Here is a 16,787-nt window from a genome sequence, read left to right as displayed (position 1 = left end):
TGGTTTGGTAAAAATAACAACTAGCAAACAATAATAATATATTAATCAAAATAGAGATACAAACTTGTATATAAACTATTTATATACAAACTTATGACATTATACTATAGGTCGGATGATTGTCACATGAGTCTCTTATATTAATTACATTAAATTTTATGTTTTTATTCAACTAAAAATACACATTAGTTTGTACGTTAAAAATTTTATATAAGAATCTGTATGTTTACTATTCATTGTAATAAATATAAGATAAACTAACTAGCCAATTTAATTATCATATGATATGCTATTTTGAATTATTGATGTTATTAATAAAATATTCGAAATCTTATTTTAATTGACCCATAATATTAAAACGATGTCTAATAATGTATTTATTCTCAAATTCACAAGAGATTTGAGCGTTTAATTTGTAAAAGTAAAACCTCAAGAGAGCAAATCAAGCACTGATTGTTATTAAAAGCATTGGTAGTTTGGTATCCACAATGAAAATAGAGCAGGTTCATTAGTACCTATCTACCTACCTACTCAATTTGTGATTACAGGTATAAAGTTAATTTGTAGTATTCATTCTCAAATAGCTTAGTTGTATCTTCTACATATATGCTTGTCAGATCAATGAAGTTTTTATCCAAAATGTCATGCCATACACAGCTACTTTTACTCATAACAATTATTTTCTCTATGAAACATGAAGCAATGAGTAATGATGATAGGAATAAAGATTTGAAGTAGACTTTGACTTATCATTTGATGTCCATTGACTTATAAGGAGAGATTATTTTCTATTTCACTAGCATTTGTTGGCAAAATTCAACCTAACAGATCTTACCACTTGGAGGAATACTAGCCAGCAGTTTCGTTGATTAATTAACAAAGAAATTTTGACCACTTGGAAGAATACTTAGCTGATTTCATGATTTGATAGCTTGCATTAAGGACAAATAACAATAACACTATAACCATTAATTAAGCTGCACTATATCAATTCATTTTTAGGCTTATTGATAAAGGAAGATAACCCTGCATACCCTTTCCTTTTTTTGAAAAAAATGCATATGGAATAGTGAATCCTCATTCCTCAGAATCAGATACTGCCTCGTATGACCTTTTAAGGTCAATATGATTTGTTTTCCTTTTGTATTCAATAATTGCAACACCAAGAAAATGGATTATTGATTGATTGATGATCATCTAAAACGAGACAATTTAATTAGTAAATTAATTATAAGAATGAATAAACTTTAATATGTGCATTGAATTGACAAATACAATTTAAGCTCCGATCCATTTATCTTTTGTTTGTGTTAGGTATGTTTGAACTTTGATGGACTTTTCAACCGAGCCGACTGCTCTTGTCTTTTATATATGGACTTTTGAATTTAGTTTTATAAAGCGAATAATATTGCATTATTGAAGGTTTTCTTTTAGCCAATCCATATCCAATAAGGTGAGTAAACTAATGAGAGGTGTCCATGAAAGTTTTGTTTGGTATTGATTTTCAGGCATAACTTTCTTAGGAAAAAAATTGTAACTATTAAATAAAAATTGATAGTGTATAATCAAAATAATATTTAAAAAATAATTTTGACCAAAGAAAGAGATATTATGAGTTTTTTTATCATATAAGTGCGGGATAAAAACAATTTAAGGACAGTAGTAAGTCTTTACAAAATATTTTAATGCTGTAACTTTTAAAATATAACTACCCAATCTTAATATTAAATATAAATGAAGTTTGATTTGTATGACTTTATCATTAGATGATAAGGGAACATTGAAATTAATATTCTAGATATAATGTTATTGAAGTATATACATAGTTTCAATTTATTAAGTCTCATTATCACAAGTCAGCTTCTAAACAATTTCATCACTCGTGTAATGGATAAGATGTTCAAGATTTCATAATTTTTTTTTCATTTTTCCATCAATTATTAATAAACGAAGTCTACTGCATACAACCGGCTAGAAAGTCTCCCACATACTCCCACAATTAGATGATAAATTAATGGAGTAGATTATTGGATTCAATTTGTTTGGTGGATCAACATGAGCGCATCCATGAGCCAAACACTTTCTAGGGTTCAAAAAATGAAATCAAGCCATCCAATGGGGCCGAACACTTTCTAGGGTTCGAAAAATAAAATTGAGACACGTACATTGACTTTATGCGATAGATGATTCTGATATTTTCCATATTTTGTGACCCCTTACTTTTTAACTTTGTTCGGACTTCGCTTCCTTTTCTTTATCACTTTCAACATTTTGGCCCCTTTGTTTCCTAGTCTTGGCACTGTCCTTGTTTTTCTTTTTTGCCACTTGCCATACGTCCACTGCGTTGCCACTTGCAACTCTCCATATATGCAATACTTCAATCACAACATCATACAAAAGAGCTTTCTAAGAAAACAATTTTAACCCTTTTTATTTACCATTTGCCAATATCCCACCTCACCCCATTCTAATTTAAACTCCTTGAATTTTAACTTCTTGCTCCCATTGCATACCAACCGGGTTATCTTTCAGAAAAAGAAAAAAAATGAATTTTAACTTGAAATCAAAATTAAAATTGTGGAAATTTCTTTACTGACCTTTCTTTTTAATTCATTTTTGTTTTTAATAACAAACTAATATTGATTATTGTATGGTAACACGCGCACTTTTAAAGGTAAATATTCTTTATATTAGAATTCTCTCCTGATCTGATCATATCATGAGTAAATAAGTCAATTGTTAATTGGTAGTTAATAAATAATAAAATAAAAGAAGTTGAATCTTATATATATACTACCACTAAAAAAGATGAGTAATGATACAGCCACAAACTCTTGTACAAATTTATTTTGTACAAACTGACGTGGCATGATAAGATTGATTGAATGAAAATATAAATTAATAAAAACAAATCATGTGGGCCAAGTGATATTTAATTCACCCAATCTTATCATGCCACATCAGTTTGTACAAAATAAGTTTGTAAAAGGGTTTGTAGTTGTATCATTACTCAAAAAAGATATGATATAAAATTTTAAAAAATTGAGATCAAATTAGAAGGGAATCTTTTCCCATATTCTTTAGTCCTACCACAAACCACGTGGTAGAAGTAAATGTTATTCAATGACAATAAACCACATAAGACTAATAACTTTTATTAGTATTTTTGTGTTGATTTCGACAAAATTATTATTACAATTATTGAATACAAATAAATATTCAGACTTTTTGACTCTCACAAATTGAACAGAGCCACGAATACATCCGGATACAGTTTGACAACAAAACGGGAAACCTGCGAGGGGTCCACGCGTAGAAAAGTTGAAATATTTGACTAGGAGCTAACGAAACAACAGGCAAGCAACGGTACGCAACTCATTCCATAACCATTGACTTGAACTTCACAATCTGCAATAGCAATTTGGTCCTCAGCTTTTTTTCGTTTTACCAAAGAAAGACATAGCTTCGCCATTGTTATAATAGGTCCCTTAATAGTTAATAGTTAATAGTTATATGTTTTTCTTTGTTTCCGAAAGATCCTCATGGCAAATACCTATTGAAATAACTAAAGCGCCCGCATAATATTGGGTCTTGACAAGAGTTAGCATTTCACTTGTATAGTTTTTTTTACTTGTTATACTAAATTTAGTAGACATGGATCAAGTCCACTGATTTATCGTGTTAAAAATTTCAAATATTAACCTAAATGACTATTAAACATGTCATCAGTTAACATATTTTTAATGTAATTCTTAAGATTTCACTAGTTTAATATTTTTTGATATAATATAATTATTTGAATAGTTAACCATGTCATAAATAAGTTTTGTGTTCAATAATTATAAATATAAATAAGATATGAGTCACATAGTTATTAACTGATAATACAAATATAATATTATTAACCATCGTGCCATCTTAGATTAATTAAAACTCATTGATTTGGCATTGAATTGACTATTTATGTCATAAATTACCTCCTCTAATCTTGATGAATATTCATTTGATGATTAAATTATTCTCATTGAATTAAGAGACTTATTGATATAAAAAGACTTATAATTTCCTTTATTTGAGAAAGCATAAATATACATTATACAGGGACTTATATGTTATTACCCCGCTCTAGTAATTCACATATGCACGATCACGTGGAAGCCAGGTCTCTCCGTTACCATCGCCCATTAAACTCCTTGCCAAAGCTAAGGTAACGACCTGTCGTAATATCAACATCAGTATTTAAGATTTACAATTTAAATTTTTAATTTTTTTCTCCTCAATTTTTTCTGCAGTGAAACACTTGGAATGTTTGGGATTCTGGGTTGTTTTTTTTTTTTTTTTTTCCCTTTTTTCTCTCTTGTAATTTCTCTGTTTTGATTGCTTAGATACCATAAATAACATACTTATTTTTCTGGGCAACCAAACAGAGAAATTTTGTTAAAACGAAAGTGCCGAAAAGGCGGTGAAGGTTGAGACGGATAGCTAGGTTCATTGAACCCGGACCGCATTTGGGTTCTTTCCTTTTTTTCAAGAATAGGTTCGTTTAGTTTTCGAGATTAATGCAAAATATCGAGGCAGCATGACAACCATTAAGTGTGGAGAAGCTAGAAGAAAAGGTGATAACTAATAAAGTGGTTATTTTGGTATTACTTTTTGCGTTCTTTTTGTCTGTTTTTTTTTTTTCTCCTTATTTATTTAAACCTACAGGTTTGTTTAAAGGAGCTAAAGTGATTTTTCAGAAGCAAAGACGTTTTTGAGTTTGTGCGGTTGTGTAATCTTACGTCCACTATCAGTGGCTTTGGTGAGAAGCATATATGAAAGAGGTGAGCTGTTCATTACTTTATTGAATGGCCTTTTTCATATTCTATATTAAAAAAAATAGATTTTTTTTAACTTAATTATGAGGAGAAATAATCAAGTAATCTGCTGATAATGATTTTATCCTGTGACTTGTATGGTGATTAAGTAGTGAAAGAGAGGGGAGGGAGAACTGTGTCCCCCCCCCCCCCCTTCCAATTGTTGATGGAATCATGGGGTAGTGGATTGGGTTTTGTGTATTTAATAATAAATAAATAAAAATAATGTGACTGGCGTCTGGTTGGTTTTAGGTCAAATTGGTTTTTAGGGTTCCAAAAGGCCATCATTGATTCTTAAACTTTTAATTACTTTGAAGGTATAGCATATTTTTAATTTGTGAATTAATATTTAAAGTTAAATGCTTGGGCGCTGTTTCTTTTAAGGTCGTTTTCAAGTAAAATAGAACCACGTTACAAGTAGCTGCGGTAAAGAATTCTATTGTTTTTATCGTGTAAAACAAGGCATATATAATTCAAAGCAACATTGGTAAATAAGCCTTATTTTCCCACATCATAGACTCGGAACCGTTGCTTTGTGTTAATTGTTTCTTTTTATAACTTGTTTGCTTGTCTTATTCTCTGGCTCCTTTCAAGTGAAAGGGCAACTATTACATTGGCTGTAACTATGTGAAACTATTATATGGGCAGTAACTATGTAAGGCAAACTTAAATAATATGATCTTGTAATACGTGGAACAGGATTTGATGTTTGATAGTTATTGGCCAAAAACTCCTCTTTCAAATGTGAACAATTTACTTGATTATTAGGCACCAGCAGCACCATCTGAAAAAAAAAAATCCAGGCTTTCAGAGTAATAAATAAGTTAATTGAAAAAAAAAATAAAAAAAGAAGAAGAAGAAATAACACCCGAAAAAGAAAAGGGACTGAAAAGGAAAATGTATGTTGTATGCTTCTAGTTTTTTTTCTTGCTACCACCAGCTCACCTAGGTCAACACCTTCTCAAGCTTCATATTCAACTTAGTAAGCGTCACAATTATGCTGGAGATGATCCGTTGATGATCACCTGCTTACATCAAACACTTGGTAAGTTGGTATTGAATAATCCTAGCGTCGGTTCATAGCAATATTAAATTTAGTTTCCACTTTGATTTCTATCATGTACATGACAAGTAATAGATCCACATTCATAGCTCATTGCTAGTGTTATTCTCTCTCTCTCAACTTGAAAAGTTTGACCTCCAGTTCTTTAAGAATTTATTTAAGTGCAAGTCTGGAAAGCTCGTTGCATGTTCAAAAAGGATTTGCACGTCGAAGGCTTTAACCCTTTTGCTTCCTCTGGGTTCATTCACTTGTCGTGGTTAGCTTCAATCTTCTCGCCTTTCACAACTTGCTTAACAAAGTTAATCACAAAATATTACTTTAGCAGTTATAGTCATAAGTAAAAACATCCTGTTTTTGAATTTCGGTCCTTAGAAGTTAGTTGAGTTGATGGCAAAATAAAGCATGTAAGTGGAAAAAATATAATCTGAGTTGATGGCAAAATAATGCATGTAAGCGGAAAACATATAATCTGATAAAGGATGCTTCTCCTCCAGATGCAGCTATTGTTTGCTTGATATGCATGTAATACTGTCAGAGCTTTATTTTAGTGACTTCTGATTTTTGCTGCATTGCAGTTGCAGGTGAATTTATAGTCCTTGCATTCAATGGATCACTCAACTGAAGAGGCTCAAACAAAAGAGATGGATATCAGAAGCCTGTCATCTTCTCACCGTCACTCGCAGAGCGAGCGATACATTCACAAGGTGGGAGTTCCCCCGAAGCAAAACCTCTTCAAGGAATTTCGAGAAACTCTGAAAGAAACATTCTTCGCTGATGATCCTCTGCGCCCCTTCAAGGATCAATCAAGGTCTCAAAAATTCATCTTAGGCATCCAGACAATATTTCCCATTTTTGAATGGGGGAGAAAATATAATTTGAAAAAATTAAGAGGAGATCTCATAGCTGGGCTGACAATTGCAAGTCTCTGTATTCCTCAGGCAAGTTTACCACATCCGGGACATAGATGAATCTCCACATTTTCACATTGAAACAATTCTTATAGTATTACTTTGTTGGATAAACAGGATATTGGATATGCAAAGCTTGCAAACTTGGATCCACAGTATGGACTGTGTAAGTTGTTGCATCACCTCTCAGAATTTGTTACTTGAAAAAGCTTTTTTTTTTTTTGCCCTTCCTTCTATTTAATGACAAGGTGTTTGATATTGTTTTTCACTTTTGCAGACTCCAGCTTTGTTCCACCATTGATTTATGCCTTTATGGGTAGTTCAAGAGATATAGCTATAGGGCCAGTTGCAGTGGTATCTCTCTTGCTAGGAACCATGCTTCAGAATGAGCTTGATCCCATAAATGAAAAAGCCCAGTATCAGCGGCTTGCTTTCACTGCTACTTTCTTTGCGGGGATTACACAAGTCACCCTTGGGTTTTTCAGGTATTCAGGAACTTATTTCTCTTCATTTCAGAAGAAACTGAATTAAAAGACATATATATAAAATGATTTCGAATCGTTATGGGTGGTTTGACGGTTTGTGTTATTTATTAGGTTGGGTTTCCTCATTGACTTCCTTTCCCATGCTGCCATAGTTGGTTTTATGGGAGGAGCAGCAGTTACAATTGCCCTCCAACAGCTTAAGGGTTTTCTGGGCATAAAAAAGTTCACTAAAAAATCCGATATTATCTCTGTAATGCACTCAGTCGTTGCTTCAGCCCACCACGGAGTAAGTTCTAATTTTATTTTACTACTTTTAAGAATTAAGTTTTCTTGTACTGTTCTTTTAATTGGAAACGAAACATTCATAAACAAGAACCCCTAGCTCAAAATAAGCTGGCCAAAACAAGTGACTAAATCTTAAATTAACAATGTTTTGCAGTGGAACTGGCAGACTATAGCCATTGGGGCAAGCTTTTTAAGTTTCCTTCTCTTTGCGAAGTTCATTGTAAGAGCCTATACTTTTCATCTCTGGTTAGTGACGCTATTCTATTCTTCCAAGCTGTCTCTAAAAACTCCCACATGATTCGGTAAACAGGGAAAGAAGAACAAGAAATTCTTCTGGGTGCCAGCGATTGCTCCATTAATATCGGTCATTCTGTCAACATTTTTTGTATATATAACGCGTGCAGATAAGCAAGGTGTTCAAATTGTAAGAGTCTCCCTTGTAACTCTTTCTAACCAAAAAAATTTGATAGTACTTATGTTATTTGCAAATGATGAAAAGTTTTAGATATGAGATGTGATATCAGCATATTGTATAGTATTAACAATAACACTAACTGTTTCATTGATTTATGAAGGTGAAAAACATAAAGAAAGGAATCAATCCCTCATCTGTGAATGAAATATACTTCAGTGGTGATTATCTTCTAAAGGGTTTTAGAATAGGTGTGGTGGCTGGGATGATAGGATTGACGGTAAGCCAAAGTCAGAATCCATCTGAAAAGAATTTCATTATCAGTTATTGTACCTAATTTTTTTTGTTATTGTGTTGTTGTTGTTGTTATTTTTTGTGAATTTATCAGGAAGCCATAGCAATTGGAAGAACATTTGCTGCCATGAAGGACTATCAACTTGACGGTAACAAAGAAATGGTAGCACTAGGGGCAATGAACGTTGTAGGCTCAATGACTTCCTGCTATGTGGCCACAGGTGGGCAGGAATAATAAATAAAATGACATGAACCTAGATACTTTCCAATTACTATGCAAATGAATTGCACCGTCATTATTGTGGATAGTTTAGTGATTTGTTCACTCATTATTTGCAGGTTCATTTTCTCGATCAGCCGTAAATTACATGGCTGGTTGCGAAACAGCGGTCTCTAACATTGTTATGTCCTGCGTTGTATTTCTAACCTTAGAATTCATAACCCCTCTTTTTAAATACACCCCAAATGCCATTCTGGCTTCCATAATTATAAATGCTGTGATTAGCCTAATCGACATTGGAGCAGCAACTTTATTATGGAAGATTGATAAATTTGATTTTGTTGCATGCATGGGAGCCTTCTTTGGTGTTGTGTTTTCCTCAGTTGAAATAGGCCTCTTAATTGCGGTGAGAACTTAACTATATCAAGTTATGTTTTATGTTAAATGTAAACTATCTCTATATGATATATCATCTAACCTAATATTGTCATTGTGTTGTGACAGGTCTCCATATCCTTTGCAAAGATTCTCTTACAAGTTACCAGACCTCGAACAGCAATTCTGGGAAAGGTTCCCAGGACAACTGTGTACAGAAACATCCAACAATATCCCGAAGCAACCAAGGTTCCAGGTGTTTTGATCGTGAGAGTTGATTCAGCAATTTACTTTTCAAACTCTAATTACGTTAAGGAGAGGTATAAATTTGATGCCTCAATACTTTTTTCTTTTCTAATACTGACATTGAATTGCAAGTCAAGTGTCTACTGAGACTCAGCCTGTTAACTTAGTGTAGTTATAGCCCCATTTTTTTATGTGTGGATGGACTGGGTCTACTACCACTCTCGGAGAAATATACCCCCATATTCCCTACCCGGGTATATTTGAACCCTTTCCCTCAACATGAGAATGGAGTTGCATGATTAACTCTAGTTTCTTGAAATAAACTTACGGCTATATCTAGGCAAAATTCTAGACATATATTTGCATGTACGGCCTAAAATTGTTGAGCTTCAAATGTATAGAATAATACAAAAGACTATCTTGAATCTAGGTTTGGTTACTAAACAAACAGTATGATGGATATAGATGAAATCTAGTGGGAAGAGAGTTGGCATCGGTGTTAATTAATGGCTGATATTTGATAAGATGTTGTATTTTAGAACATCGGCTAAATTGGCTAGAGTTCCTTGGAGTTTTCCTAATGCTCAAACTTGACTTTTTTTTTTCCTGTTCTTTGGGTGGGGGCAGGATATTGAGATGGTTGGAAGATGAAGAAGAAGAAGTAAAAGCTGCTACCTATCAACCAAGAATACAGTTTTTAATTGTTGAGATGTCACGTAAGCAATTTTCTACAAGTCTTTATTATTAATTATAAGCTAGAGAATTAAATTAGGGCTCCGTTTGATATTAAAGCGTTCTGACGTATGTTATTTTTATGGAACAAAAATAGAGTGTGTATGGTAAATGTGATTTCTAAATAATAATTTTGATAAAAATAATATAGATCTTATAAATTTTCTATCTTATAAAGGTTATATGCAATCAACTTAATTTCTAATCTGTAGTGTAAATAGTTACCAAATAATAGACATCAAAACGCTTAATTCAGGTAACGTCTGAATAAATTTAAATAAAGTCAATCAGTAATTAATATATGACCATTAATAATATGTACCTTTAAAATTGCAGCTACTGCTTTACTTTTAAATTAATTTCTTGTGATGATTTTTTTTTCTTTTTTTATTTCCTTTCAGCTGTTACCGATATCGACACCAGTGGCATCCATGCCTTGGAAGGGTTACACAGGAGTCTCGAGAAGAGAGAGGTTCAGGTAAATGCATAAACACATTGCAGATCAATATCACCTCCTATGTTACTAACTAAAAACGCTGGTTGTTTCAAGCATGTCTATTTCTATTTAAAAAAAAAAAAAAAAGCTCATGAATCATACTACTGCATAGTTATTGAAATTGGCTTACCAGAAAAGTGGCGACGTTGTTGCTCCACAGCTTATCTTGGCAAATCCAGGCCCAGTGGTAATGGACAAGCTTCACGCCTCGAGTTTTACAAGCTTGATCGGCGAGGACAATATCTTCCTCACAGTTGCAGATGCAGTGTCATCCCGCGCCCCAAAACTAGTTGAAGAACAACCTTGACGCAAAGAAACTCAAACAATAATAAGCCCATTTTTTGAGAGAAATGAGCCAAAGCCACCCATGTGCTACATAATCCACCATTTAACGCATATGGTGGAGGGTCTCAATAATGCGGCAGGGGGTAAGTGGAGTGGTTAGTGTCTGTGACAACTTTTAACTTCACTTCAAGTTACTACGTAAATCCATGGTGGCTTTTGTGCCCAGTGATTTGACAGAAATTTTTGTTTTGTAATTAATTAATATGCTTTCTTGGTTTCCTTGTTATCCAAAGCCCAAAAATAAACTCTCTTTCAAATGGTTCAGTGCGTGTGTATTTATATCGAAATGTGGCCTCTTTAACAAAGTTGAGGTATATAATAAAATAAATATTAGGAGAGGTGAGACATGAGAAGAAGACGACAGGATACCTTGCTTTTTTCAATTGTTGTCGTTTGCTTGTGTCAGCAATGAATGTGGATGAGAAGAGAGCTACATCCACTCAAGCTTGATCCAAGTCTTTAATAAAGTTTCTCAATTATATTATAACATGGCTGCATATAATATTATTCTATTCATGAGAGTCGTTTATAGACGTTATCTCTGATGGGATACGAAATGCTTTATCCGTCTGAAACCTCCCGTATATGATTGGCTCACTACTGAATCACGTGACCATCATTCGACATAGTGGATATGGCTCAATCAAGTAAGTAAAAGTATATTAACCAAAGGTCTACTTTCATTTCCAAAAAAAAAAAAAAAAAAAGAGAGAGAGAGAGAGAGAAAGTAAAAGGGTAATAACCTATGGGTCCATTCATATTAAATAGGTCCACAAGTACTTGAAATTACTGTATTACCCTTCTTCTAACTTACATCCTCTCCACTCTTTGTGATCTTCAAAATTCTATTTTTTAGTATGGACCAATGGAGGTGAGAATTGGGCTAAGTCCAGTTAGCATTAAAAATTACAAGCCAACACGACACAAGAAATTAAATGAGACTATGTTAGATTCTTATTTTTTATATAAAAACTTAATAAGTCATCACAAAATCATGAACACTTAATTAATTTATGACTTTTTAATATTAAAAATTAAAAATCAACATTACCTTTGATGATAATAATAACTACTTTAGGGATATTTTAGTAAATAAAAAATTATTAAAAAAAAAAAGAGAAAGCAAAGCCGAGATGACATGATCCAATCTACAACTCTATGGTTTAGGACTTATATAATAAAGATGGACAAACTATTTTCTTATTTGGCAAAAATTAAAATTAGAGACCTCCGTATTGTTAAATCGTAAGACAGAATTGGCGCTCGCGACCTTTGTAGGCTGAGCCCGATCCATCTCGATCACCAGAAAGGTTCTTGTTGTGGCCCAATTCTTCGATTAGCGTCAACGAATGGCCCGCTAAGAACCGATATGTCGTCATTTTCACGAATTCCACACGACCTCAAGTTGACTTTCTATTTTATAAAACGACTTGTCGTGAACATGCTAACAATGTAATTCTTTGCTGGAACACAACTACACAGCGCTGAAGCAAAACTTTATGTGTTACCTGTGTAATTCACTCGCGCGCTTGTGAGTCATGGCTTTACTCCCATCACTCCGCTCCGTGATCACCCACCAGCTCCACCACAGACCTCCGCCACCGCCGCCACTGCTCTCGATAGCTTCATTTCTCTTTCACAAACCGAAACTTCGGAGAACCACTTGCAAAAATCTCTCATTTTCCTTCTCTTCCTCTTCTAAACCCATAACCCATAACCCCCTTGCCACCCCAAAAGGTAAATAACCCCAGAAAAAAGAAACCCATTTAATAAATTTTACTTCTTTTAACTCCGTTTAACATGACTCTTGCTTTTTTTCTCTCTTTTTTTTTTTGGTGAAGATAACAAGCTGGTTTTCAAAAAAGACGAGCGATTGGTTGCTGATAATGGTGAGAGTGAAGAAAAGGCTGCAACTTTTAGGACTATTGCAGCTATTGTGACTTCCATAGGTGGCCCGCCAGGCGCTGTGGGGATTGTACGGTTGTCGGGCCCCATGGCTGTGGATATTGTTGGGCGAGTGTTTAAACCGGTGAAGAAAAAGAAGAAGAAGAGTTCCGGTTCTGTTTCGTGGCGGCCCACTAGCCATGTTGTTGAGTACGGTGTCGTTTTGGATCGTCACGGGATTGTTGTCGATGAGGTATCAAATGTTTGAGGTTGCGGTTGTTTTTTCAACCTTGTGAACTGGTGCATTTGAATATATTACGCAATGAATTTTATGAGATGGGTTTTCGTTTCTATTTTTTAAGTTTAACTTAATAAGTTATATAATACATATTGAATTTGTGAATTTTCTTTTCTAAATCTTATGGTAGAATTGCTGCTAATGAGTATGCTTAGTTGTAACTGTATTTCTAGATTATTCACCTATGAAACAGTTTACTGTCTTATTAGGTCAGTTATGATCCTGGATGTTAGATGTATGATGAGTTCTTAGCCACTTATTTGCAGATGGGATGGGTAATGTGCTTTTGGAGATATGAGTTGCTTGAGTTTTGAACTCCGTACTGTTCCTGTGCTTCCTGCTGGGGTGAAAACAAATTTGCTTAGTGGGTAACATACTTTGTTCTTGACTGAATTAGGTTTTAGCTGTTCCCATGTTGGCCCCAAGATCTTACACCCGTGAAGATGTGGTTGAGCTTCAATGTCACGGTAGTGAAGTGTGTCTGCGCCGTGTGTTAAGAGCTTGTTTAGAAGCTGGGGCGACCCTTGCTCAACCAGGTTTGCTGTCCACCTTCATTTGAATGGTCATAAAATACTTATTAACTTCTCTGGTGTTTGCATTTTCCCTGTTCAAAGAGTATAATGTTGGTGCTGTTGGAAAATGTGCACACAGTTGATACACATTCTTTCTTTTTCAGGCGAGTTCACTCTCCGCGCCTTTCTCAATGGCCGCTTAGACCTATCTCAAGCTGAAAATGTTGAAAAGTTAATTTCAGCAAAGTCTGTGGCTGCTGCAGATGCAGCTTTGGCAGGAATTCAGGCATGTTTCCTTTTCAGTATTATTGTCACTTGATATTATTCTCAGTTTTTACATACTGCTGTGTATTAGTCAGTAACAGCGAAATAAGTAAAGAACTTTTCCCACATCATCTTAAGCGTTTGCCAATTAAGAGCCCAAAACAATCTTTTTCCTTTGGCAGGGGGGCTTCTCTTCTTTGGTCACGTCAGTGAGAGCGAAGTGCATCGAGTTGCTTACTGAGATTGAGGCTCGTTTAGATTTTGATGATGAGATGCCTCCTCTCAATTTAAATCTGGTTATGGATAAAATACACGCAATGTCACAAGATGTGGAAAATGCAATGGAGACTGCCAATTATGACAAACTTCTGCAATCTGGCTTACAGGTTTGATCTCTTAGAAAATTTCTGACTACTTTCTTCAAGGTTTAAAGGATGTGACTTCTTACTCTGTTATTTTGTGTTAAAAGAAGCTGAGTTATTATGATATCCCATTATGTCTTGCCCTTGCAGCCCTGTTTAATATTTTGCCTTGTGATTAAATTGTCCTTTCTGGGTAGTAGTTTGTACTGTCAAATTTTTACTTGCAATAGTCTTGGATTATGACCAACATAGAGAATTTTTCCGATTAAGATTAAATTTCATATTATTTAAAGCTCTTTTTTCTTGAATCTTCTATTTTACTTTATTCTAGAGAATGGAATGGCTTGCATTTTTTTTTTGTGATCTTTATTTCTGTTTTTTCCCCCCAAAAAACGCAGATAGCAATTGTCGGGCGACCAAATGTTGGGAAGTCTAGCCTTCTTAATGCTTGGAGCAAAGTATGTTGCATTAAGTCTTTTCTTTTCCTCTTCGTAGGGTATTTTTACTTAATTTTTTTTTAATTCGAGGTTCAGTGTTCAATGTCTAGCAAGTAAATGGATTTTAATGATAATAACTTGAATAGACTAATATGAGTACCAGTCTCTATAGCACTCCTTTTTTCTTTTTTTTGTACCTTTTTCCCCGGCGAAGGCGGAAACGAGACTAGGAGTTTGATAAAGGGAAAACAAATATTTCTAACGGATGAAATGTATAATTTCACGAAGAGTAGAAATGGTCTATAATTTTTCTTTTGGTTTTTGTTTTTACTTGTTTAAAGAGTGCTTGTAGCGATATTGAAACCATGTTTTATTTTTAGCGTGTAGAGTGAGAGAGCAATAGTTACAGAAATTGCCGGTACTACTCGAGATGTCGTTGAAGCCAGTGTAACAGTATGTGGTGTACCTGTGACACTTCTTGATACAGCAGGCATTAGAGAAACTGATGATATTGTGGAGAAGATTGGTAAGTGACCTCTTTTAATGGCCATGATTTTGAAACCCCCTTGAGTTGATTCTCATGGAAGAAGAGAAACAAAATTAGCTTCAAAATCATGATTGCCAAAAATTTTCCTGTTAGGTGGGAAACAACTAATGGAAACTAATGAAAGAGGAATCTCAACATGATTGAAACTAGTAGTCAATGGATTGTATTTATTTACAGTCAAAAGTTCATGTGTTGCTTGATGATTTTGGATTTTCTTTGCTTTCCTGGACTTCTGTGACTATAATTTTCCATTCAGGTGTGGAGAGATCTGAAGCAGTAGCTTTGGGTGCGGATGTCATTATCATGACAGTGAGTGCAGTTGATGGATGGACTTCAGAAGATAGCGAACTTCTTAATAGAATTCAATCTAATAAGGCATGATGCTACCCAGTACTCTCGATGTATCATATCAAGTTGCTATATTGGTCATTGTGGTCAATACATTAGGATCATGCTGCAAATCAATTTCTACTTTAAAAAAAAAATTACTAGCTTTCTAGAGTCCATATTTTAAGGTTTTTTTTTGGAATTGCAGAAATCGACTGAATCTTCTACCCCAATGATTCTTGTAATCAACAAAATAGACTGTGCTCCATCAGCTAGCAATGAATGGAATAAAGTCGGCAATTCTTTCAATGATCATGTTTTTACCTGTGCTGTTACTGGTCAAGGAATACAGGATTTGGAGACAGCAATCATGAAGATTGTGGGTCTCCACCAGATTCCTGCAGGAGGACGCAGATGGGCTGTAAACCAGGTCAGCCACCTGTATATGTGAATTCATTGTTCCCCCTTTACTTGATTTTGTTGCCTGTATCTGTATGCCGCAATTCCATGCTTCAGCTATGTTATTCTTAATACCTTAATTTTGGGGTTTGAAAAGTTGAGTCTATGAGTCCGCTGAGTTGCAAAGCTAATGCTGAAATTCAAACTTTTTCCTACATTAATTTTTATGTTCAGCAAAAATGAGGCCGGCTCAGCTTGACTTGAATCACAATCTGAAGATGATTCTGATTGTTTTATTTCATTCTGATTGTTTTATTTTGCTAAAATGATTCAGAGACAATGCGAACAGCTTATGAGGACCAAGGAGGCTCTTGTAAGGTTGAAATCATCAATAGAGGAGGAACTGCCTCTAGATTTTTGGACTATTGATTTGAGGGATGCAGCTTTGGCTCTTGGGCAGATAAGTGGGGAAGACATCTCTGAAGAGGTTCTGTCCAACATTTTTGGCAAGTTCTGTATTGGCAAATAGGTAGTATTGCCTATGTTATAGTTTATTAAAGCAAGAGATTTTGTTTATTTTCCCTCAAAACTTTCCCAGGTTAATTAAAACAGCAAGCTTTTTTGCTTTTTAGTAAGGCAGATAAGTATTAGTTGCATGGCGTGGGATATGTTTGTAACTTATTTAGGTTGGACTTCTAATAGCTAAAGTGATTAGAAGACACCTACTTTTACCAAGTCTTACTGCGCCTTAATTCCAAATATAACCAATGTATAAAAACAAAACTACTGTAGAGCGGCAATAGTCTTACATTCAATCGGCAGTGTATGGTAGTTAGATCGTAGACAAAAAGGATGTTGGAGACGGCGGGACGGCTTAAACCAACTGATGAAGACAAAACCCCAAAGTACGAACTCACGACAATGTTTTACCATATGGTCACTACAGTTTCACACAAGTTTTTCTCTTATCATACTGCCAAGGACAAAGCGTCCCGCCAATAAATGAGTAAATGAATAACAACCGCCAAGCAGGTGAGTAT

General features: G+C 34.5%; 2 protein-coding genes and 1 long non-coding RNA gene across 10 annotated transcripts; 2 read left to right on the top strand and 1 right to left on the bottom strand.

The window, feature by feature from the left end:
- The first annotated feature begins 4,193 nt into the window (after positions 1–4,193).
- Positions 4,194–10,981, top strand: LOC102619680 (sulfate transporter 1.3-like). Of its 5 annotated transcripts, none has more exons than XM_052441727.1 (15): positions 4,194–4,616; positions 4,708–4,823; positions 6,501–6,857; positions 6,945–6,993; positions 7,105–7,312; positions 7,424–7,598; positions 7,752–7,817; positions 7,908–8,021; positions 8,173–8,289; positions 8,398–8,524; positions 8,643–8,929; positions 9,028–9,218; positions 9,772–9,860; positions 10,278–10,354; positions 10,506–10,981. In XM_052441727.1, exons 3-15 carry the CDS (start codon positions 6,525–6,527, stop codon positions 10,677–10,679), a joined length of 2,007 nt encoding a protein of 668 aa, XP_052297687.1. In that variant the 5' UTR covers positions 4,194–4,616; positions 4,708–4,823; positions 6,501–6,524; the 3' UTR covers positions 10,680–10,981. The 5 variants fall into 5 exon arrangements, with proteins under 5 accessions (XP_052297687.1, XP_052297685.1, XP_006472647.2 ...); XM_052441725.1 differs by having other exon boundaries at positions 6,495–6,857; XM_006472584.4 differs by having other exon boundaries at positions 4,195–4,616; positions 6,495–6,857; positions 10,533–10,981.
- On the bottom strand, positions 5,415–10,649 carry LOC127902508 (uncharacterized). Its single transcript, XR_008054870.1, has 3 exons — positions 10,503–10,649; positions 5,802–5,881; positions 5,415–5,640 (listed from the first exon to the last, which is right to left on the bottom strand). It is a non-coding gene; the product is annotated as an uncharacterized LOC127902508 (long non-coding RNA).
- Positions 10,982–12,165: 1,184 nt separating the features above from the next.
- Positions 12,166–16,482, top strand: LOC102619189 (uncharacterized). 4 transcript variants are annotated; one of them, XM_015528655.3, is made up of 11 exons: positions 12,166–12,454; positions 12,559–12,854; positions 13,166–13,174; positions 13,297–13,435; positions 13,576–13,697; positions 13,858–14,061; positions 14,436–14,495; positions 14,862–15,000; positions 15,278–15,396; positions 15,557–15,778; positions 16,082–16,482. In XM_015528655.3, exons 1-11 carry the CDS (start codon positions 12,256–12,258, stop codon positions 16,274–16,276), a joined length of 1,704 nt encoding a protein of 567 aa, XP_015384141.2. In that variant the 5' UTR covers positions 12,166–12,255; the 3' UTR covers positions 16,277–16,482. The 4 variants fall into 4 exon arrangements, with proteins under 4 accessions (XP_015384141.2, XP_006472646.2, XP_052297690.1 ...); XM_006472583.4 differs by lacking the exon at positions 13,166–13,174 and having other exon boundaries at positions 12,167–12,454; XM_052441730.1 differs by lacking the exon at positions 12,166–12,454 and having other exon boundaries at positions 12,709–12,854; positions 13,109–13,174.
- Positions 16,483–16,787: the final 305 nt, after the last annotated feature.

This window comes from Citrus sinensis, chromosome 5 (assembly GCF_022201045.2).
Source record: "Citrus sinensis cultivar Valencia sweet orange chromosome 5, DVS_A1.0, whole genome shotgun sequence".
In the NCBI taxonomy this organism is placed as follows: Eukaryota; Viridiplantae; Streptophyta; class Magnoliopsida; order Sapindales; family Rutaceae; genus Citrus; species Citrus sinensis.
This window is presented reverse-complemented; position numbering and strand designations above follow the sequence as displayed.

Bases quoted from the DNA above. Each gene is read 5' to 3' on its own strand.
- LOC102619680 (XM_052441727.1), top strand. From the start codon at position 6,525: ATGGATCACTCAACTGAAGAGGCTCAAACAAAAGAGATGGATATCAGA. The intron at 8,290-8,397 runs GTAAGCCAAAGT...TGAATTTATCAG, and splicing joins CTGGGATGATAGGATTGACG to GAAGCCATAGCAATTGGAAG. The intron at 8,525-8,642 runs GTGGGCAGGAAT...CATTATTTGCAG, and splicing joins TTCCTGCTATGTGGCCACAG to GTTCATTTTCTCGATCAGCC.
- LOC102619189 (XM_015528655.3), top strand. From the start codon at position 12,256: ATGGCTTTACTCCCATCACTCCGCTCCGTGATCACCCACCAGCTCCAC. The intron at 13,436-13,575 runs GTTTGCTGTCCA...TTTCTTTTTCAG, and splicing joins GGCGACCCTTGCTCAACCAG to GCGAGTTCACTCTCCGCGCC. The intron at 15,779-16,081 runs GTCAGCCACCTG...AAAATGATTCAG, and splicing joins GCAGATGGGCTGTAAACCAG to AGACAATGCGAACAGCTTAT.